The sequence below is a fragment of the Mercurialis annua genome, linkage group LG1-X, assembly GCF_937616625.2.
Source record: "Mercurialis annua linkage group LG1-X, ddMerAnnu1.2, whole genome shotgun sequence".
Classification (NCBI taxonomy): domain Eukaryota; kingdom Viridiplantae; phylum Streptophyta; class Magnoliopsida; order Malpighiales; family Euphorbiaceae; genus Mercurialis; species Mercurialis annua.
Window position 1 is genome coordinate 51895918 of NC_065570.1, and position 24593 is coordinate 51920510.

At 31.7% G+C, this 24593-nt stretch overlaps 1 protein-coding gene and 1 long non-coding RNA gene across 8 annotated transcripts; one reads left to right on the forward strand and one right to left on the reverse strand.

The window, feature by feature from the left end:
• The first annotated feature begins 1357 nt into the window (after positions 1-1357).
• Positions 1358-3309, forward strand: LOC126666337 (pentatricopeptide repeat-containing protein At5g55740, chloroplastic-like). Its single transcript, XM_050359356.2, is given in 2 exon segments — positions 1358-3033; positions 3035-3309. Coding segments are annotated over 2 exon segments (1662 nt in total). The 5' UTR covers positions 1358-1432; the 3' UTR covers positions 3096-3309.
• Positions 3310-17362: 14053 nt separating this feature from the next.
• Positions 17363-20271, reverse strand: LOC126673659 (uncharacterized). 7 transcript variants are annotated; one of them, XR_007639355.2, is made up of 7 exons: positions 20157-20271; positions 19845-19912; positions 19538-19581; positions 19205-19359; positions 18526-18673; positions 17915-18174; positions 17728-17819 (listed from the first exon to the last, which is right to left on the reverse strand). It is a non-coding gene; the product is annotated as an uncharacterized LOC126673659 (long non-coding RNA). The 7 variants fall into 7 exon arrangements; XR_007639352.2 differs by lacking the exon at positions 20157-20271 and adding an exon at positions 18261-18291 and having other exon boundaries at positions 19845-20149; XR_008789541.1 differs by lacking the exons at positions 17728-17819; positions 20157-20271 and adding an exon at positions 17363-17668 and having other exon boundaries at positions 19845-20149.
• Between the last annotated feature and the right edge of the window lie 4322 nt (positions 20272-24593).

Below are 24593 nucleotides of genomic sequence, written 5' to 3' on the forward strand. Positions count from 1 at the left end.
AAACAGTCATCCACAAGGGCTTATTTAACCACCAAGGATCACCTAATTATAGTAACAACGTATCAAGAAAAGCTATCACCCAAATAAATCTATCATCATTAAAAGAAGAACTCCTCATGTCATGTAATGATGATAGTCTGTGAATAACAGCTCCTCTATCAACGTTTGAAATCTGAATGCTTCGGCCACAATTAAAAAAGACGAACTCCTGCCAAAATCAAGTTATTCTGCTAACTTGCCAATGCATCTTCTATAGTTACTTTATTACTTTTAACAAATTAAAGGTTATTTTATCCATTTTTTACCGTTAGATGAAAACATTTTCATCTAATAGTAAAATAGATAAAATAAAGAAAAATAAAGTAACTATAGAAAAGCCATTAAATATATACAAATAAACTGTTGCCATAAAGTCTTATATTTTTTACTACTTATTAATGATTAATTTAATAAATTATCAAGTAATTATATATAAGTAACATGTTTTTTCATAAATTAACTATAAAATAGCCATAAAATATTGATTCATCGTCCTTTTAGTTCTAAATATTGAGATGATATAATTTTAAGCCAATGCATTCCATTTGATTGTAGGGAAAAGTTATCGTTGCTGTTAATGTTTCATAAGAAAAAATATTGAATATAATTGCTAAAAATGATAATTTCATTACGTAAAAGAATAGTGTCAAAATTATGATATAATATTACGCCAAAATAATAATGAAAACTCACGCCAAAAAAGTGATATAAAATCACGCCAATATAGTGATATAAAATCACGCCAAAAACTAGGTAGCACGGATACAGAAAAGACATAAAACGGGTATGGTCAAATGAGATTTAAAATAAACAAAAACAAAAGATACGAAATATGAAAAAAAAGTTAATAATAGAAATATAAGAAATATTTATAAATATAAAAAGCTACAAATTTTATATTTACTAAATTTAATTTTTATATTTACAAAAATTACTGAATGGATCATTTAAATATATTCAAAATTATCAAATAAAAATCTTCAAATTTTAGAAAATTGAAGTTAATATTTTATAAATATTACGAAAATATTATGTAATTCTACAACTATTTAAAAATGGAATATCTTGTAATTTGAACGATACACTTTACGAGTAATAGATAAGATCTTCAATAAGTTAAAAAAATATGTAATTTTATAAATATTTAAACATGAAATATACAGCAGATAATTTAAATAATAAATTTTATAATATTGGGTTAGATTCCGAATTTTCAATAGTTTTAGATTATCGAAACGGAAAACGCAAAAAAATTGAAGTATTTGTATTTTCTAGTATCCGTAAATAGTGTTTAAATTGGCGGTTAGCAATTACGGCCAAAATGACAAAACTCAGTTAAGAGTGTGGATAAAGTGTCAACAACTTCATCACCATATGTTCTTTCTCCATTTGCATGGCTTCTCTTCCTTTCAACATTACACCAAACCCTAATTTTTCTCATCAAAATCCATCAAATTTCCAAGAAACAACCCAACCCCTTTTCTCAAAATTGCATTATAAGTCTTATGTTGCTACCATTTCCTCTTTATGCAAACAAGGCCAAATTCAATCCGCTTTACATTTACTTTCTCAAATAGACCACAGCAATTTATTTTTCGGAACTCAAATATACGGTGATCTTCTTCAGGGCTGTGTCTATGAGAAAGATTTCTATACGGGTCAGCAAATTCATGCTAGAATTATAAAAAAAGGTGAATTCTTTTCAAAAAATGAGTATGTAGAAACTAAATTAATACTCTTTTATGCCAAATGTGGTTGTTTTGATATTGCAATTGATTGTTTTGATAGATTATTAGTGAAGAATGTGTTCTCTTGGGCTGCTATTATAGGTTTGAATTGTAGAATGGGGTTCAATGAAAATGCTTTAATTGGTTTGTGTGAAATGATAAACACTGGCCTTTTTGCTGATAATTTCATAGTGCCTAATGCGTTAAAAGCTTGCGGTGCGTTGAAGTGGATCAGATTTGGGAAAGGAGTTCATTGTTATGGAGTGAAGATGGGGTTTGATGACTGTGTATTTGTATGCAGTAGTTTAGTTGATATGTATGGAAAATGCGGGGTTTTGATGGATGCACGGAAAGTGTTTGATAATATGCCTCAGAGGAATGTGGTTACTTGGAATTCAATGATTGTTGGTTATGTCCAAAATGGGTTATATCAAGAAGCTATAGAGGTGTTCCGTAATATGAGAGTAGAAGACATTGAGCATACTCGAGTTACTTTATCAGCATTTCTTTCTGCTACGGCTAATTTAGATGCCACTGAAGAGGGTAAGCAAGGTCACGCAATTGCCGTTAAAAGTGGATTTGAGTTGGACAATATCTTAGGTAGTTCAATTTTAAATTTCTATTCGAAGGTGGGGTTGATTGAGGATGCAGAGTTAGTTTTTAGTCATATAGCCGATAAAGACGCGGTGATATGGAATTTGCTCATTTCTAGCTATTTGCAATGTGGGCAAGCTGGAAATGCACTTAATATGTGCCGCTTAATGAGGTTAGACAATATGCAATTCGATTCAGTAACGCTTGCCTCCATATTGTCTGCGTGTGCGAATATGAAAAACATAGAACTTGGTAAAGAAGCACATTGCTATTGTATTAGAAACAATCTCGAATCTGATTCTGATGTAGCAAGTGCCATTGTAAATATGTATGTCAAATATGGAAGTATTGATTTTGCAAGACAAGTTTTTGAGTCTTCGATAAATAAAGATCTCGCAATGTGGAATATGGTATTGACGGGTTATGCTGAATTGGGACAAATTGGTGAGACCTTGAGGCTTTTCTATCAGATGCAGCTGGAGAGCGTCCCGCCAGATATAACATCATGGAATGCTGTGATTTTGGGGTTTCTTAGAAATGGTCAGGTCAGTAAGGCCAAAGAGATGTTCTTGGAGATGCAGGCTGTTGGTATTAATCCTAACTTGGTTACTCTGACTACTCTCATCTCAGGTCTTATGCAAGAAAATGGCAGTAAACCTAATATAATGGGTATGATTAGCACATTGCACAGATGTGGAGTCATTGCAGTGTAGAAGAGCCATTCATATATCTTAAGTTTCAGTCGCTAATGATTTGGCCGATATGCATGTTAAATGTGGGAATATTAACCAAGTCAAAGGGTTATTATATGAGTTAGGCATTGCACATTAACAATGCAACTAATCTTTGCCCATCCCCTATGTCCTACGGATTCCGTCATTTCGGGGTTTTTGTTTTTGTAAATAATTTTAAAACCCTCAAAATTTTATATTATAATCTGTTCTTTTAAGGTGTGGCCATGTGCTCGCTCGGGATCCTACTTCATCTCCTTTTCGTGGGTAATAATCATCGACGGTCCTCGATCTTTATCCTTAACTTCCGTAAACCCCCTATACTTTCAAAAACTTTCCTAAACCCCCGAACCTTTGTGGCGGCGCCATTCACGGTCCTTATGGACGAAAACACCCTTACAAAAAAAAAAAATTGGCGGCTGGCGGCGCCACGTCATCTGACATGTCAGAATTTTTAAAAAAAAAATGAAAGCCCCAAAATACCCCTAAAATAAGCTAATCAAACCAAAATTCAATCATATTCGATCCAACCAAACCAAAAAAAATGAACCAAACTAACCAAACCACCATCCACCATCCACCCGCCGCCGGTACAGTCGCCGGTCGTCATCTCCGGCGACCATCTGTTCTAAGAACAGATCTGAAAACCCAGATCTGTTCTTAGAACAGATCAACAGCGCCCATACCCGACTTAACAATCAGAGAAAACGGGCTAAAAGAGTCATTAGGACGATAAGCTACCTTAATCGACGGTCCAGATTCAAAGAACGTGGCGAGATTGAGACTCAGTTCTTTGGATTCACCAGCTACAACACCTGATTGAAATGGCAACCCTAATATGCTTAATGGAACTTTAGCTCTAAATAACGGCTTTTGCTCTTCACGAAATTTCAATGAAGCTTTCATTTTTTTTTCAATTGAAATGAAACCCTAATCAAGAAATTTAATTACTAGAAATCCCTTGGCTAAAACTGGAATTTATCGAAACCTAATTCACGAAATTGAATTTCTTAAAAAACCCTAATCAAGAAATTAATTTCTTTGTAAGAAATGAGTGGTGGGTAGTGGAGTGAAAGATTAGAACCAATATATAAAAAAGAAAAATTGTCTTGAAAGATTTGAAATTTCTAAGTGGATTTTTGAAAATTTGAAAATGGATTAAGATTGAGATTGAAAATTTGAAAACGAACAGATCTGTTCTTCAAGAACAGATGTGAAATCTGTTCTTGAAGAACAGATCAGAACAGACGGTGGCGACCGGAGGTGGCGGCCGAGGTGGCGGCCGGAGGTGGTGGCCGGACCGGCGGCGGTTGTTGGCCATATGGTCTGATTAGGCTGTTTTGGGTTTGGTTAGATTAGACTAGGGTGTTTTGGTTTGATTTTGATTTGGTTAAATTAAGGGTGTTTTGGGGTTTTTGAATATTTTTGGACCTATGATGATGTGGCGCCGTCAATTTTTTTTTTTGCGCCGCCAGCCGCCAAATTTTTTTGTAGGGGTATTATCGTCCATAAGTACCGTGAATAAGCGCCGCCACAAAGGTTGGGGGGTTTAGGGAAGCTTTTGAAAGTATAGGGGGTTTACGGAAGTTAAGGGTAAAGGTCGAGGACCGTCGATGATTATTAGCCCCTTTTCGTGGTGTATAGCCTTTGAAAGGGAGATAAATTTAAAGCCCGGCGGTGGAAGCAATTACTAAGGGGGTGCGTCAGCCTCCCTGATGTGCTCGAAATAGGAAGAAAGGAGATTGTGCGGTTTAGAAATATAATATTTCAGGGAGAGGAAAACCTTACCAAAATCAAGAACCAACATAAAATAAATAGGCTTAATTACTTAAAAAAAAACCACCTTTAATTTTTATTTCGTTTATACCCTGACCTATAAAAACTGTCACATATATCCTTGACGTTGTCATTATGTTTCGCCTCTACCCCAAATTTTAAAAAAAAGATGATTTATTAAAAACAACTAAATTTAAGGGTTATTTTATACCTTTTTTTATTAAAAGATGTACAAACTATAACTTCATCTTTAAAAACGTTCAAATAAGTCCTAAAATTAATTATTTTTTTTAATTTAAATAAAATAAATAAATAAAATAAAATATTTTTATTAAGTCCTATTTATAACCGTACTCCTATTTAAAAAACCGCTAATATTATTTTTTTTAATTTTTTTTTATTTTTACGAAAATAAGCTCCTTCCTCCATGGACTCCTCCATCCATGGAGGAAGGAGCTGCTCCTTCCTCCATGTGAGGAAGGAGCAGATCTGCTCCTTCCTCACATGGAGGAAGGAGCAGCGTTCTCCTTCCTCATGGAGGAAGGAGCTGCGAGCTCCTTCCTTCCATGGAAGGAAGGAGAAGCTCCTCTTTTTAATTTTTTTTTTAAAAAAATTGAAAATAGATTTTAAAATTAAAGTACGGTATTATGTTGAAATTAATTAGTCTGATGTAAAAAAATTTACGGTTTTTTATTTTCAACAAATTATTGATAATTAATATAAATTAAATTATTATTATTAGTTGAATTTTTTAAAGAAGAAGGTGTTTTTGTATAATTAATAACATTGACGTGTAATTAGAATATATGCTAAAAAAGAAGGATTATTTTAAACTCTTTTTCAAATGAAAAGAGGTCAATTTAATACCTCGAGGGTAGAGGCGAAACATAATGACAACGTCAAGGGTATATGTGACAGTTTTTCTAGGTCAGGGTATAAACAAAATAAAGATTAAAGGTGAGGGTTTTTTAAATAATTAAGCCAAATAAATATCATTTCACCATATTTTTTTTGGCGATTCTATTTTGGTGCTACCAATTGATCATGGATGATGTGTATACCTCGAGATGATGAAATTTCGAGAAAAATTGATAACTACCCCACAATAGCAACTTTAATCTCAATAAGACGAGGCTAAGTTTTAAAATTGAAAATTACGGTCTCCACTTTTATTATAGCAAAACTAACCTTTCATAATTAAAATAATACAGTGATTATCAAAAGGTAACAACTAATTAAAGATTCTTTCCAAAATTCTCTCCAATTCACATTTAAAACATATCAATTAATATCTTTCCAAATTCAGTCAAATTCCTCTCAAATTGAATTTCCACCGCAAGAAAATACAGAGAATTCTAGTTATCGAAGAAAGAAGACGATCATCGTAGCGCAAAAGATTCTTCCCAAGCTCGGATGAATTCAATTGCTATTAGGTGATCTCAAAAACAAAAGAATCTAGAGAAATCGGTGAATCAAAGTCACGCAAATCTCCCAAAGATAATCAAATCAAAATCGGGTAATATTTTTGCTCTTAATTTTGTTTTCAAATTCAATTTGGAAAAAAAGATTTGATCTTTAATATTTATCACTGCAATTGGATTATGTTTTTGGAATGATGAACACTATTTAAATGATGAACACTGTTAAATAGCCTATTTTATTTTCAGTTTTAAGAAATTGTATTGTTTAATATAAATTTTTATTCAAACAGGTCCGTTTAATCTTATTAACTAATTTTAATTGTAGGAATGACAACATTGAAAATACTTACTACAAGGGAGTATGTGATTCAACTACTCGAATTACAAAATCAAGGTAATGCTTGTCAAAGAAGATACAAATTTTTGAACAATTAAGCAGGATGATATTTAGTATGCTGAAAGATACTAGTTGGAATACCACATTAGAAATTAGATATCAATTGAGACCTAATCAGCAGCCGTTGGATGTCGAGGATAATGAAAGCGTACAATGCAACCAATGTGGACAGCGGGGATATAATAAAAAGACTCGTCGCAGTCTACCAAAATAGTAATAGATCTTATATAATTCAAATTTTTTGGTCTGAGTAGTATGTTTTTTCATTTAATTTCTTTGTGATCTGAAAAGGTTGTCTAATTTGATAGTTGTGGATGATAGTGGCTGTTAGTGGTGGTCTAATTTTGATGTTGCACACTTGGTGTTTGAAGAAATGCTTATGAATATCTGTATTGTTTCGAATGTTAGTTAACCAATGGTTAATCTTGGGTAAACCATTGGTTAACTTATAATAAATTTTATTTTAAATATATCGTTAATAAATCTGTTATAAATCATTGTTCCAGTTTGTTTTGTAGTATACTATTGATCATCACTTGGTAGACCATTAATAGCATGTTCAAAAATGTTTACAGTTGTTATTTTGCTTCTTCTTTTTGACAATTAAAGATAAATAAAAAATAAAATTAGCAATAAATTAAGTGTGTTTGTTATTGAAGAGAATTAGTATGAGATGGTTGTTTTTAATTTTAAACTATGTATATACTCTATTAATAAGATAAAATTCAAACACTTCATTATACCAAACAATAACCAACCATGTACTAAAAACATTGTGAATTAATTAACACACAATTTAACTAATTAAAGTTCTCATTTTATGCTATAAACATATAGCTAACAAAATCAAAATATATTACAATCTGAAACCACTGTATTGCAATTTATAGTATAATGGTTAACTAGTAACAAAAAAAATTCAGCAACAGTTTACTAACCATTTTATTAACGATATATTCAAAATAAAATTTATTACAAGTTAACCAACGGTTTACCTAATATTAACCATTGGTTAACCAATACCCAATATATTACAGACATCAATAAATATTCTCATAAGCATTTCTTCAAACACCAAAAGTGCAGGCTATGCAACACCAAAAAATCAAACCACCACCACATCACCACCGTCGTTCATAAAAGAAAAATAAAAAATGATTGCAACACCAAGATATTTATTACAAGTTAACTAACAGTTAACCCAATGTTAACCACTGGTTAACCAACACCTAAAACATTACACACATTAACGTTCTATTCTCATAAGCATTTCTTCATCTTGATTCAGTAATGACTTTGCTGGTAATACACAAAGCACCTGCCCAAAAGATAATTATACATTAAATTAACACTAAATTTAACCTTAAAATCAGGACATACTGTTGCATACAAAGACAAAGTTAGAGTTAGAGTTCAAAACTCATTATTTCCGGTAAAACAAACATTATCATAAGCATTTCTATTATCACAAGCACATATTAACGTTCTATTCTCATAAGCATTTCTTCATCTTGTTATTGGCTACCCATTAGTTAACCATTGCTTAACCAACATAAAACTTGATCATAACAAGTATAAATCAAAAACTTCCTTCATCACCAAACTATTTGAATTTGTGGCTCATTAACAGCTGCAGCGTAAATAAAGTCGCCACCACCACACTAGAAGCTCTTCCTCTTCCGCCTTTTTCCTCCGTCGAACTCACTCCGTTCCATAACATAGCGCTGTCTCCGCCTCCGTAGCAACAACGCGCCAATTTCACCTCCATTACAGAACAGCGACTGATTGGACAATAGAAGAGAGCAGCAATTGATTTCGGTCGATGGCGATGATGATCCATGCCGCCGCTGCTCCTCGATAATCCACGCCGCCGCTGCTCCTCGATAATCCACGCCGATGAACAAACCCTATTAGTGAACTGTGGAATACAAAAAATGACTGCAACACCGCCACATCACCACCGCTGTTCACAAAAGAAAAACAAAAAATGTCTGCAACACCAAAAAATTTATTACAAGTTAACCAATAGTTTATCTAATGTTAACCATTGGCTAACCAACACCTAAAACATTACACACGCTGACGTTCTATTCTCATAAGCATTTTTTCATCTTGATTCAATAATGACTTTGCTGGTAATACTCAAAGCACCTACCCAAAAAATAAAACAACAGAACAAATCAACCTAAAAGCAAATTGTTGGCAAAATACTGCAAGCGTACAGTGTCAACTTGTAATACAGACTGTGAAGTCCGGATATCGTACCCACAAGGAAAGCTACTAAAGACAACTAATTAGGAGACTCGATTCGGATAGTTAAAAGGATAATTTGGATTGAAGTATGTAAATTTAAAAGCTAGATTAAACAATTAAAGAATAAAGTAAACTAAGGCTGTAAATTAAATAAGATTTAAACAATAATGAGAAAGATCAGGGATTATTAATCTACTTTATGCCATTAATCTCATGGTTTATGGATTTCGTTATTAAATTGTGGTTCAGGCTGATCTAAGGCACCTATAGCTCTCTCTCAAGCCGCTACAGGCAAAAACAGTCGATTAAACAATTAATAGGCAACTACTCACTCTCGTGTTATAATTAACCTAAATAATTACTTGATTGATGTTTGTTAAGCAAACCTAAAGAACACACATTCGCTAATTCACTCTCGTGTTGTTAACTCCTGTGTTATTGATTACACGGTCTATTTCAATTCAACTCTCTCAAGTTACAATTAAAACACAAGCCAATAGTTTAAGTGATCAAATTAAACTAAGCATTAAGAACAGTAATTAATACGCAATTATAACAAAAACTCAATAAACCAATTAATTAATAAAGCATAAATTCAATCAATAATCCCCGACGATGGGGTTAGTTACTCATGATCAAAGATAAACCAACAATACAATATATAGAATTCATAATTGATAAGATAAACAATGAAAAAGATCTCTCTGAATTATCGTACCTTAATCGCATTAAAATCCCAATATAATATCGAAGAATAAAATCCAGCTCAAAAAGTAATCAAATCGAAGAACGGTGAACTAATCTGAAAATAAATCTAATCTATTGTTTTTTAGTCTAATACAATGGTAGTCGAACTAAGACAACCCTATTTTGGTTGTAAACACCACTATATATACCCGTTGTCAGCCTCAAATTCGTATTTTGGTGAAGTCCCAAAGTCGCCCCTTCATAATTTTAGAATCGGAATGAAAGATCGGGGTCAAAACGTAATTTTAGACAACTCAGCAGCTAGGCACGATGGGAGGCGCGTTGCGAGGCGCGTTGATTCCATCGTGCCTTAAAATCTCAGCATAAATTTTCCTAAGGCACGATGCGAGGCACGATGCTACCATCGTGCCTTCCATCTCGCCTCCTCTTCAAGTAAGAAAACAAACAGAGGCACGATGCGAGGCACGATGCTACCATCGTGCCTTCCATCTCGCCTTCCACCAAACATGAATAAAACTAGGGGCACGATGCGAGGCACGTTGCTTCCATCGTGCCTTCCATCTTCCCTCAGGCAAAATCTCAGAAACAGCTCTGAAACTAACTCGAAATGCCTATCCAACTCCGGTCTTGCTTAAACTTCACCGTATTGCTCCGATTAGGTCCAAAACTCCGTGAAATCTACGTGGTAGTACCTGAAACGCTCAAATAAGAAATAAGACCCAATATGCATAAAAATGATCACTAAACACACGTAAATAACTCGTAAAACAACGGTAATATAGGAGTAATTCTACTCCTATCAAACATCCTCACACTTAACCTTTGCTTGTCCTCAAGCAAGAAACGAATCATGCTATAACCCAAATCAAATAGAATGTCAATAATCAACAAGAAATTGACATTTTTCAAACCCCTAAAGTGATGAATCAATTAAATCGTGCTTTTAAAACCGACAACACAAAGAGAATATAAACCAAGCCACTTACTTAAAATTACGACATGAATCAATGCCACCAAGAATACTCAAACAAGTTCACTCATACTTGAACCTAATATGCCTTGTTAAATCAAAGCATGCGAACTCATCAAAAGCAACGATAACAAACGTTTTAGTCCTATGAGCAAAAACAACAATGCTTGAATCGTAAAATCACATGGCAAAATAACTCACAAGGTACACTCTAACACTCATGTGTTTAAGGGTTCGAAATTCAGCACTCAAAATTGAAACATTCTAATCCTAACATAAGCTTGCCTGTAATCCATCATTCCACTACTCAGTCGAGTCAAAAACACAAATCAAAATGGACTTTGTTCGGGTTGTAATGGGGTTTAAGCGAGGGTATGGTACAAGGTAAAAGAAAGGCTAAACATGACTTGACAAACCAACATAGATCAAAGGAAACCAGAAAATTAATCACATTAGCTCTCGAAAAATACAATCTCTCATTCTCTTTTTTTTTTCCTCGAGTTCTCAATTTTTTTTCAACATATTTTTTTTTCTTTTAAGCTCAATATTCTGATTTTCTTTTCTTTTTATACATTTTTTTTCAAAGCTTTTGCTTTCTATACTTTTCCTGAACTCCAAGAGGCACTAATAATCACAAAAACCAAGAGATCATCAAACAAATAATCACGAGCTAGGATGTTACTACATCCTCACACTAGTTTCCTGCAATGTCAGTCAATTTGCCAAATCAATCAAGGTAGAAAGTGGAAAGATGAGAAAAGGTAAAATGTGTGTAAAGTGTGTAAATAAACAAAAATAAGGCTAAGGCTCAACTTGGGTAAACTAAAGGTAAAAAGGTAGGCTGTTAAGTGGTCTAACGAAAAGGTGAATCCTAAATGCCATTTATCATCTTCATGTTTTTCAACTTAACTGTGCAATGTGACAACGGAAACCAGGCAAGTTCTAGAGAATACAGACATGCTTCAAACCACACAACAAGAAAAATAAGCATAAAAAATATATGCTCCCATAGGCTCAAAATCTCACAAAATTAGTCGTGTGTTCACCATGTAATTCACTACCTCAAACACTGCCATTATTTACTCAAGTTTTCAACAGTTTGCACCGTAGCTCAATCTTAATTCACATGCCAGATTTCACAACAATCATCAAATTACAAGCATTTCATTAAACTCAAATTTTCACCCTAGTCGTAGTGACCCATGTCGTCAAAATCAAGTACGAAACACTTAACTACATTCTCCAATTGTTGTCAACAATTAAAAACACATTTAACTCATTCATCACGTAGGGGAAAGAAACATGCTAATAATTCTTGAATCATGACATAACCATTATCATTAGGCTATTTAGGACTAAACAAACATCAAATATGAGTAGATAAACCAAAACAAGGGTTCACAACTATAGACTACTACAGACGTAAAATAAAAACAAAACATAAAATAAGACATTACTAAAACAAAAACAAACAAAAAACAGAATGTTTTCCCCACCCTCACACTAGTTCAGGCATTGTCCCCAATGCAATGAAATAAAATAAAAAATAAAAAACATATCTGAAACACAAAAGTGTAAGGGTGAAAGGAAAGATACCCTTGGGATTGCCTCCCAAGCGCGCTTTAGTTAGAGTCCAAAGCTAGACTCTTCGCGTAAGGTTGCTAAAAATACAACCTAACATGAGGAAGCCGTCTTGGTAGCATCTTCTCCCTCTTTTCCTTTGTTGGCTCCTTCAAATATAAATCAGATAATACAGAGTATTCATTATCCTTGTAATAAAGAACAGGAGTGTTAAGCATATTCATATGTTTGATATTATTTCCGTCATACTCGGAATCAAACCCTTCCAAGAATGGATCCCTGTAGTCAAAGGTTTTGTTGATTTCCTCATAGAGTACTGTAATGCCAAACTCCTCCCCACTTTCCTCATTGAAGCTCATGGAAAAAGTAAGTGGGTCAGGAACTGAAGCTTCAAGCTTACTACCCTCACATTGTTCTTTCTCGTCCTCTGCAGACACTTTTATGGAATGACGTTCCACTAATGCCTTGTCACTTTCGAACTCCAACTCCATGTCCATGGCTTGTTCTTTTGGATTTACCTCAGTAGTGGATGGTAAACCCCCTTGATTTCGAGTCTGCAGTGCTTGGGCCATCTGATGATTCTGCAATTCAAGATTGTGGATAGTGGCAGCATGATTCCTTAATGTTTTCTGCGTCTCAGCATCATTCTTCATCATCATCTCCATCATTTTATCAAACTTGGTATGGAGAGACTCTTCCTGCTCTCTCTGCTGTTCAGTCTCATATGAATACTGCAGTTCATCCCCAAAGTTGAAATCAGAGTTCCATTGGTCTTGATATGTTTGGATGTTACCCCAATTGTTGTTCCACCCATAATTTTGATGGTTGTACCACCCCATATTGTATGTGTTGGAGCAGGGATCACTAGCTTGACATTGACCACCCACAAAGTTGACATGTTCATTTGAAGTTGGATAAAGTATTGGACATTCAGCCTCAGTGTGATAGAAACTCCCACAAACCACACAATTCTGGTCCCAAGCCATTATGCCATTTTAAATAAGTACACCATAGAAAAAGTACCTGGAGATAAATCAACAAATACCCACGGCGTAAAACAAGAAAAAATAAAAACTAAAACAAGCGAAGCTATCCTAACTTAGTTGTTAAAGATATGCTTTCCCCGGCAACGGCGCCAAAAACTTGTTGGCAAAATACTGCAAGCGTACAGTGTCAACTTGTAATACAGACTGTGAAGTCCGGATATCGTACCCACAAGGAAAGCTACTAAAGACAACTAATTAGGAGACTCGATTCGGATAGTTAAAAGGATAATTTGGATTGAAGTATGTAAATTTAAAAGCTAGATTAAACAATTAAAGAATAAAGTAAACTAAGGCTGTAAATTAAATAAGATTTAAACAATAATGAGAAAGATCAGGGATTATTAATCTACTTTATGCCATTAATCTCATGGTTTATGGATTTCGTTATTAAATTGTGGTTCAGGCTGATCTAAGGCACCTATAGCTCTCTCTCAAGCCGCTACAGGCAAAAACAGTCGATTAAACAATTAATAGGCAACTACTCACTCTCGTGTTATAATTAACCTAAATAATTACTTGATTGATGTTTGTTAAGCAAACCTAAAGAACACACATTCGCTAATTCACTCTCGTGTTGTTAACTCCTGTGTTATTGATTACACGGTCTATTTCAATTCAACTCTCTCAAGTTACAATTAAAACACAAGCCAATAGTTTAAGTGATCAAATTAAACTAAGCATTAAGAACAGTAATTAATACGCAATTATAACAAAAACTCAATAAACCAATTAATTAATAAAGCATAAATTCAATCAATAATCCCCGACGATGGGGTTAGTTACTCATGATCAAAGATAAACCAACAATACAATATATAGAATTCATAATTGATAAGATAAACAATGAAAAAGATCTCTCTGAATTATCGTACCTTAATCGCATAAAAATCCCAATATAATATCGAAGAATAAAATCCAGCTCAAAAAGTAATCAAATCGAAGAACGGTGAACTAATCTGAAAATAAATCTAATCTATTGTTTTTTAGTCTAATACAATGGTAGTCGAACTAAGACAACCCTATTTTGGTTGTAAACACCACTATATATACCCGTTGTCAGCCTCAAATTCGTATTTTGGTGAAGTCCCAAAGTCGCCCCTTCATAATTTTAGAATCGGAATGAAAGATCGGGGTCAAAACGTAATTTTAGACAACTCAGCAGCTAGGCACGATGGGAGGCGCGTTGCGAGGCGCGTTGATTCCATCGTGCCTTAAAATCTCAGCATAAATTTTCCTAAGGCACGATGCGAGGCACGATGCTACCATCGTGCCTTCCATCTCGCCTCCTCTTCAAGTAAGAAAACAAACAGAGGCACGATGCGAGGCACGATGCTACCATCGTGCCTTCCATCTCGCCTTCCACCAAACATGAATAAAACTAGGGGCACGATGCGAGGCACGTTGCTTCCATCGTGCCTTCCATCTTCCCTCAGGCAAAATCTCAGAAACAGCTCTGAAACTAACTCGAAATGCCTATCCAACTCCGGTCTTGCTTAAACTTCACCGTATTGCTCCGATTAGGTCCAAAACTCCGTGAAATCTACGTGGTAGTACCTGAAACGCTCAAATAAGAAATAAGACCCAATATGCATAAAAATGATCACTAAACACACGTAAATAACTCGTAAAACAACGGTAATATAGGAGTAATTCTACTCCTATCACAAATATATTTAAACACACACATTTGAAATCAAACAAACACAAAATCAAACAAAAACAACCTAAAATATACTAAAAATTATGGAAAATAAAAAAAATACCTTCACCGAGTCATTAGTATGAACATCGTTGTCTTACTTCTATTAATGATTTCAAAATCTTCAAAATCATTATCTTCTTCCTCACGGCTACGAACTCTACAATTCTTAATAGATGACCGAATTTCAACATAATCAACCTTCCTTTTGCTAGTTTATGCTTTCGATTTAGGAATCCGAAATTTCTTTGTTGGAGATTTCTTTGAGACTGACCTAATTTTGATCATTACAAAATCATGTTTTTAAAAAAATAATTAATCAGGAAGTTTGACTAAGGGTTTAAAGTTTAAGAGAGTGGAGAAGATAATGGCGAGAATTTGGGTTTCCTTTTAAAAATCAAACTCAATTAAAGACAAGCAAATCAATGATTTCTCTCTAATCGTATTTTTTAAGTTATGAAAGTTTAATTCTCATATAATAAAAGTCATAATGGCAAATTAAAAACCCAAAATGATATTATTGCAAAGAGAAAAGCAGTCCCGTGTTTTTGGGAATAAAATGGGTAAAGGCCGTGTTTTCTCTAAATTTCTCTGAAATTTCACCTAACTGGGCTCAAAGTGGATTTGGATTTTCATTTATTAAAAGTCCAGTCCAAGCCCGTTAAAGCTAGCCCATAAATAGGTCGTGTGCAAAGGGGCTGGACTGATAGCAGATCAAATTATCAGGTCTATTGTGATGTAACCAAGAAAAGAAACGAAGTTGAACAAGATGTACGTCACTGCCAATTTGGATATATGCTCAAAACCTAGAATATGGAATTAGATAATTGAAGTTGTGAATGGCAGACAATCTCCGGTTTGTGCGAATGGGCAGTTCAAATGTTGAGTTTCAGGTCATAGTCGAAAAAGAAGTCCCCTACATGAAGCATTTCTAAGCCTGCCTCTTATCAAGCTTTTCTGATCCATGAAAAAAGCAGCAGTATCGTGGCTTAAATCAGCTGGGGGACCATCCATTTTATTGTTTTCTAATTCTGCCATTAAAAGACATGCACATTTATTTAGCCATGCAAAATTAAAGAACTGGTCCGAAGAAAAGAAAGACACGATACCCATTTTTGAAATGGTGTCCGAGAAATTAGCATTATCTACTCAATCATTTCAACCAAAAAGAAGAAGAAAATCTCAATATAAAAACAGATACTCAATTGTATTATGTTTGGAAAAAATAAATTCATGCAAGTACAATTACAACTACGTTAAAATTGATAAATATATCATGAATAATATTATTAGTCTAGTTATTTATTTTTATTTTGACTCGATTATATCCAACAAACAAATAAAAATGATAAATGATCTAATTAATAAAATTAATTATAATTTATATTTTAAGTTATTTTTGTGACAAAGTACTCAACGTTCATAAAAAATTGATAACAACTTTAATTTTTTGACAAAATTTAATAAATAACTTTTTGAATTTTCTGAGTGGTTGTCAAGTTATGGACTAATTTGTCATAATAAATTAAAAGACTAAAATAATATTTTACTTTAAAATTAGATTGTTTGTTCTCTCTTATTTGTTGCTTGAATAAAAGTGATATTAACCATAAAATTTCAAGACTGATAAAATTATTATTATTTTCAAGACATATTTATCTATTTGGTTATAAATTTTATTCTGACTTTACATAACATTGACAAACATTTATTAGGAGTATTTGTAAAAAAATCTACATCTCTCATTTTTTTTAGCGATTTAAGCATGCTTTTCTAAAATTTAACATCGAATAAATTTTTTCTTTTTCGACATTTCCCAAAAATATATTTTCTTCACTAAATAATGTCGTTTTCGGTAGTTTTACTGAATTAAATGAAACTGAAAAACAAATATTAATGAATTGAACTATATCAAAAAAAATGCCTTCTGCTGAATGCATAAATCACAGGAAAGATAAAAAATGAGATTTGTTTTTCAAATAATTCAGTTCGGCTTAATATATTTTTTTATCTCCAAACTTGCACCAATCACTACAACAAATCTGCTCTATAGGGGCGGTTTTTATTAGCTGTAGGGGCGGTTAAAACCGCCCCTACTAGATTCAGCGACGGTTTACCAAACCATCTCAAATACGCCGGCTTTTTGGCCGTCGCTACAAAATAGAGGCGGTAAGAACAACCGCCGGGGTAAGTGCGGCGGATTGTAGGGGCGGTTATAACCGCCCCTATTGCATAATTTAGAAACACAATTTTTTTTTTCTAGAGACGTTTTAAACCGTCTCTACCACTGGCTTTGATATCTTAATTTTTTTTCTAGAGACATTTAAAACCGTCTCTACCGCTAGTTTTGAAACTATATTTTAGAACCTTTTGGATTCGCAAAATTATTAATTTCAAAATTATTATTATTCCAAATACAATTTTGTGAAATTATAATACTAATAAATAGTAATGCTTATGGTCAAAAATTGATACATTAGATTCTGTTGATTCATCTTGAATTAGTGACTTCAACAAAAAAAATCATATTGAATTCAAGAAAAAATGAAGTGTTTGAAAGATGATCTTGTAATTCCGCTTGTATATTTATTAGCTGAATCTTTTGCATTCTTTCCCCTGCCAAACTATTTTGTTCCCCTTGCTCTCTTAATGTTTCTTCCTTTGATTTGGCAAGTCTTCTGTTTTTGTGAGACATGTATCGAATTGTTTTTATCAGACAGCGCTTCCTGCGAATAAAAACACTGACAAAATCAGATGTTAAAATTACTATCCCAAAATCATAACAAAATAGTCCTACATTAAAACTGCAATCGGAGGAGGAGAAGCGAGAAGAGAGAAAACAACAAAGTAAACAAGAAAAGTAGGACCCTGTCTACCCTGACAGAATCAAGAGCCACCAGATATATCATTACATACCTCTATCGTTAGTAAATTACACTACTTCCAAAACAAACAAACCAATTTATGGTTACCTGGGCAATCTCAAATCCAGGCCCTTTCCCATAAGGAATATTCTTTGCAGGTACACGGACATTTTGAAATGAGATTTCAGCATGACCATGAGAGTAATAAATATCCAAAAAAAACACAAAATAAATCCAAATAACCAATTAGAGTTAGAAGTATTTCCCATCAATATCATTTCAAATGTAAAACTACTACTCTTCGCGCCAAAACGAAGTACCTGATTTAGCAATATTTGGAGTTCCAATCTCAACCGCAAGTTTCAGTCCTGAAAAAGTATGATACAATAGATATTAGCAGAGAAGCTCCATGTGAAGCACCAAATTAGGGCTAGACATAATCCGTTCATAGTACGTTTCTAAACCCTGTGCATATTTTTGGTTTCCTGCGACCAAAACACAAAGCAGCAGTAGTGAGTGAAAACATTGATAAATTATCATAAGAACCAACAGCCGCGCAAGTGATGTTCAAACTTTACGCTCCAAATAAAACTACTACTATTAGCAATAGCATAAGAACAGCTGCACTAAATTATATTAATGAGTGATAATATGAAGCACCAAATTATATTAATGAGTGTTAATAAGCTTAAGAAAAGTGTTTCAAGATGGCTGCTTACAATTAGGGCAACGGATCGAAGACAAGCGATACTACTACTATTAGCAATTGCATATTCCTCATATTCTGCTTCGAGTAACTGACACTCAGTAGCTGCTAGAGCTAAGAGAGGAGAAACATGCAGATCAAGGTGTTGTCCCCATGCTTGCCTAATTAGAAAATCAGCCAGAATATTAAAATATTTAAACGGCTTTTAAGCCTATGACATGACATAGCTTCAAAACAATTTGATGGAAAAAGGCAAAAGTGAAAAATCTTCTGGTCCTAGGATTTTGCACAAGAGAACTATGACCAAAGCCTAAGCTAACTGATTACTGATCGAAGTAGGAATGAATTACATACTGCATTAATAATGATGTAAAAAAACATGAGATATGTTACACGAAAACGAAAAAATGTTGAAATGTGAAATGGCAAGCAATATTTTTCATAAGAATAGGTTAGAAATAAAGAGTTTCAAAGTTTCAGAAACATTTCCGAACATGAAAACAGAAACCCAGGACATAAGACTAGAAAAGTTTCCATGTAACATAGATAATGTGCTATCAAATGATCTAGTAAATTACCAGGCTGGGAATCTGTTTTCATCATTTTCCTCTATCAATTGACTAACCAGAAACATATCACCTTCATATAGACACCTAACTAGCACATTCATCAAACAGAACTCAATAACTTACCACTGGTTCAACTTGTGAGGATATATCAAAGTAACCAGTAAATTCCCATTGGCCTCTAGAGAGTTGAAAATTACAGCAATCTGCCAATTACATCATATTTATTTGGAGCACTAAAGATAACTAACCAAAACCCCTAGCTTCATGACTGAGAGATCCTGCAGCAAATAAGAGAAAAAAACAGGTAAATGATAAAGTAGATGGAATCAAAATGCACAAATTCTAGCTAAAAAGTCCACATAACAATCCTTTTTCTAAATTTGTTCATTCCCTTAGAAAGCAAGCTCATTGTAGCACAGAAGACTAACAATAAATAAACTAAAAATAGTATAATACCTTAATGAAATAATGATTCAAAGCTAACACTCCGTGATAGAAACCTAAAACAAAATCAAAATCAATGGATTAAAACGTAAACATAATCAAAATTAATGGACCAAAACCTAAAACAGAATCAAAATTAATGGATTCAAACCTAAAACATAATCAAAATCAATGGATTCAAACCTAAAACAAAATCAAAAATTAATGGATTAAAACCTAAACAAAATCAAAATCAATGGATTAAAACCTAAAACAAAATCAAACTTAATGGATTAAAACCTAAAACGAAATCAAAATCAATTTTAATCTCGCTACTAACCTCACAATCGATTCTCGAGGCAGTAATCTGAACTTTGAGCACCATGAAGAATAACTCTGTATAAGTTTCTGAATCGATGAAAAAATCAGTAAGGAAGAAGATTGTGCATTGAGAGAAAGCATCGTTGAATCAATTAATCGATGAATCCGTTTAAACTTCATCATTCATGAAGAGAAAGCATCAAAGAGAAAGCATGGAAGAGAAAGCTGTGAAAATGATAAACTGAACGTGAGAGCATCGTGAAAAAGATTTAAAAATTTCCCTTTTCACCTTTAATTATACATAGATACGGTTTAAACCGCCGTTACATACCTACGGAATTAAAAGCCGTCTCTAGATAACGTCGTTAACTTTTACTTTTATAATTTAAAGGCACTATTTAAAACCATCTCTAAGAAATTGCCGGTAAAACACTATTTTGGTGTAGTGAATTATTTTATCTGACACTTTGGATTTTAGTTTAACCTGTATGACATCTCAACTTGTATATTTTGCTTGTTTAACCTCTAAAAAAAGAAGCACAAATATGTTGATATGGCAAAAAATGCTGACTAGGCATCACCTTACTCGACACATCACTGAATTCGAAAAATAAGAGGTCAAATGGGTAAAACTAAAAAATAAAGAGGTCAAATGGTGAAAAAGTACAAAAATTTAAAAAAACTAAATTTATAATTTTTTAACAAAATAACTCGTAATATAAAAAAATAAAATGAAACTATTTAAAAAAATAATGAGTGGCATCATAGTTTTACTTGTTGTTTAAGAATCATATGTTAAGTGTTTTTATTTTTAAAGTTGATCTTATATATGGAGTTGATTTTTTTTATTTAAAAATAAAAATAAAATTTTTAAGTTTTTGAGTTTTGATTTATATTTTATATTATAATTTATTAATTTATTTTTCATTCCTTTTATGATTTTTTTAACTTTTTTTTTTTGAAAAGGTAAAAAAGTTGTTTTATTGAAATTTTAAAAATTATTATTTTAAAAATTGAAAGTTCACTAATTATATAAAATAATTTAAATTCTCACAATAAAAACATATTAAATAAAAATGTAAAAGCTGGAATGCTAAAGAGTTTAAACTGGAAGTTGGGGTCAGATTAGTAAAAGAGTTAAGTTCATGAGTTAAAATATATCTTAATTATATGACACGTCGATCTAAGTTTGTGAATTAAAATGTATCTTAATTTTATGACACGTCGACCTAAGTTTAGGGGTCAAGATACATGCACGCGTCTTTTTTAATTTGTAATCAAACGCTTGTCCCAGTTCGACAAGAATGGTTAAACAATTATAAAAATGACAATTTAAGAGGTTTAGGAGGTAAATTTTACAAGTTGTAATGTCAAATAGATTATATTGAAAGATAGAAGTCACATAAAATAATAAGTATAAGTTCGGGGCCAAAAGATATATTTTGATTCTCGTAAATTTTTCTTATACCATTATTACTATCTTATATCTGTGTGACGTTTGTGTGCGTTGCGCTACGATGTAGTTGAAATTTTATCACAAATTGAATTTATTGTCATAATGAAATGAAATTTAAGGGTTGTTTCATGGTTTAAGAGAAGTAAGGAGAAGAGGCCTAATTTGGTTCATGGTAAATTGGTAAGTGTTAAAATTTGTTCAACAATTTTTATTTAAAAGGGTTGTTTCATGGTTTTATAGTCATAATGAAATAATTGGTTGCTTCTTATGAATTTTGGAAAAATGTGATCATCTACTCTCTATTATTGTCGTTGGATTATTTGGTTGTTGAGACTTGACATTATTTACAGCAGTCTGCATCTATTAAATAAGATTTGTATAAAACATTTTTTCTATCATATAGAACTGAGGTTTGATAGTGTCAAAAGTCAAATTTTTTCAATTTTTTCAAAATCTATCTAAACATATACAAGTTTTAGATCTTTCTATATTTGATTAATTTGTTAGAAATTTATTTAATATTTTATAATTGGTCAGATTGTGCCTACATTGTCATTTAAATGTGTATTTTTATGAAAATTGAAAGAAAGAAAATAGTTACTGATTGAAATGTTATATATGTGGTTTAGGTAAATTATAATTTATATGATAAGCCAACTTGGCTTGCGCCTAGACAAAATTTTCTAATTTGAAAAATTAGATAGATTTTCAACGAATTGATCAAATTAAGTTAAATTTGTAATTTTTGACATATTTAAATAGATTTTTGAAAAATCTTAAATATTTACCATTAGACTTGAAGCTGATCAACAAACACTATAACACTCAGTTTAAGCATTACTTTTCTTATCTTTTTTTATCCTTCTTCCGGCCGCTTTATTATTATTATTATTATTATTATTATTATTATCTTTATCTTCTTCAAATTTTAATTTTGTGACTGATTATATAGATTATTTAGCTTTGGAAAGACGAAGGATATAGTACATACAACAATACATTAAATTTTACCTTATAAGGTATAAGAATAAAAGATTACTTTAAATTTCCTCTTGAACCTTTTCTTGTTGTCTTCAATTTGAAGTCTAATACTTAAATCCTTCATGACCATTTTCTTTCCTTTATGCTTTAAGGTAAATTTTAAAGTTTTTCCATTTAAATGAGAATTTTTTAGTTACAACTTCGAGATGGATTAAGTCTAGTGAAATTTGATTATAAAAGATTATCGGAATAAAAGACTAAGAAGTCCTTGATTCGCAAAAAAAACAAAAGAGATATGAAAATAGATAATTTTCATTATTTGTGTTTGCTTTTCAAAATTTTCTAAGAAATGGAATGTAATTACCGATTTATCTTTAATAGAAATCACTCATGCCTTTCTTACCCATGAGAATGAACTTTTCATTTTTTTGGGAATTAAAATTCAACTAATTTTTTTAATAAATACTTTTTATAAATAAAAAATAATTTTTTTAAATAAAAAATATTTTTTTAAAAATAAATAATAAATATTTTTTTACAAATTTTTATCTATGTTCATTGCTACACTAATTTATCAAATCAAACAAAATATGAAAACAATTATTCTCATACACATTCCTTCTCATTCCCATTCCATTCTGATTCCGTTTTTCAACATAAACCAAACGGCCCCTAAAATTATAAGGATAGCCGGATGAATTTTACTTAAAATTTATTTATATAAAAATATCGAATTGGAATTTTATGAAGTTCATTTTAATTTGTGGGGTCATGTTCATTCATTATAAAATGAATGGTGTAGATAAAAAATCTATATTTGATTAAATAAATCTACGACATTCATTCTATAACAAAAATTGTAAATTGGATAACAGGATCCTTCAAATTCACTTCAACTGAGGGCTCCTAATTCAGAAATATCTACTATAAGTATGAATAATTTTTTGTAATTTATTTTAATTAAAACTATATTTATGTCAAATATTCTACAGAAACCAAGAGTTCATGTGCTAACATCCAATGAGGACGGTTATTGTTGACTTATGGGTATAAATAAAGAAGACTATTATATGAAGGCTTTTTGAAACAAAACAGATAAGATAACCTAAATGAGTAGACGGAGGAGAGGGCGGCGCGTGATTACACTCTTCAATCAGAAAAGAGAAAGAGGAATGAACATTAATTTGACAATGTATATAATACTGTATTAAAAAACAAAAAATAGGGCAAATTACTGAAAAATACCCAATACTTTAATAAAATACACTAACTCACTCTTTAATTTTTATAAATCCGCTATAACATTGTACTATTACATCCATCTGCTAAATTTTCTATTTGTCAATTCAATTAAAAAGTTAGATTTGACCCTTAAATTTATTTTTATCTAGTTTTATCCAAAAATTGTCAAAAAATTAAAATTATTTATTTATTTTTATAAAATAAAAATAAATTTAATAGATTTAATTAAAATATGATGCAACGTTTTAATAAAATTATTTATAAATTTTATGAAAAAATCTAAAAAAATAAATAATATTTCAAAAACTAAATTATTAAAATGCGATTGTTTAAAAAATTTATTGAACAAAAATATATTAGATAAATTTTAGATTCAAATTAATCATATTACTAATTTTCATAAATCAATATAATTAATAAATAATCCTTACAAAAACTTAATATTTTCAAAATCAATATAGTTAGTTAATAATTTATTTATTGAAATATTACATCATGTTTTTAGACTTTTTTATCAAATATATAAATATATTTTTATTGAAATTTTAGAAAATATTTTTGTTATTTTTTATCTAATTTATTATTATTTTAGAAAAATAAATAATTAATTTCATTTTTTAAAAATAAAATTGGATGAAACTGGATAAAAATAAGTTTAAAGGTCAAATCTAACCATTTGACCGAGTTGACTAATGAAAAAATTACCAAATTGATGTAATAGTACAATATATATAAACATGAGAGGTGTCATAATGAATTCAAAAAAAATAAGAGATGAGTTATAGAGAGGTTTTGGTAATTTATCCTTTTTAATATTGTAATTTTGAAAAACAGTATACTTTCTAAAATTATTAATACTCTTTTTCAAATTTGTATACATGGACAAAGAACTTTTCAAATTGCTTGACTAATTATAGGCATGATAATTTCTAGAAATGCTCTAAATATAAGTAGTATGAATGGCATGTTATTGTAGTGTAAAGACAATGGTGGCAGTAGTGTTGACTGTCAGAAGTGAAAGAAAAAAAAAGTAAAAGAGCCGGCCAGCCTGTTCCCCACCATTATTTCCTCATCCACACAAATTACAAA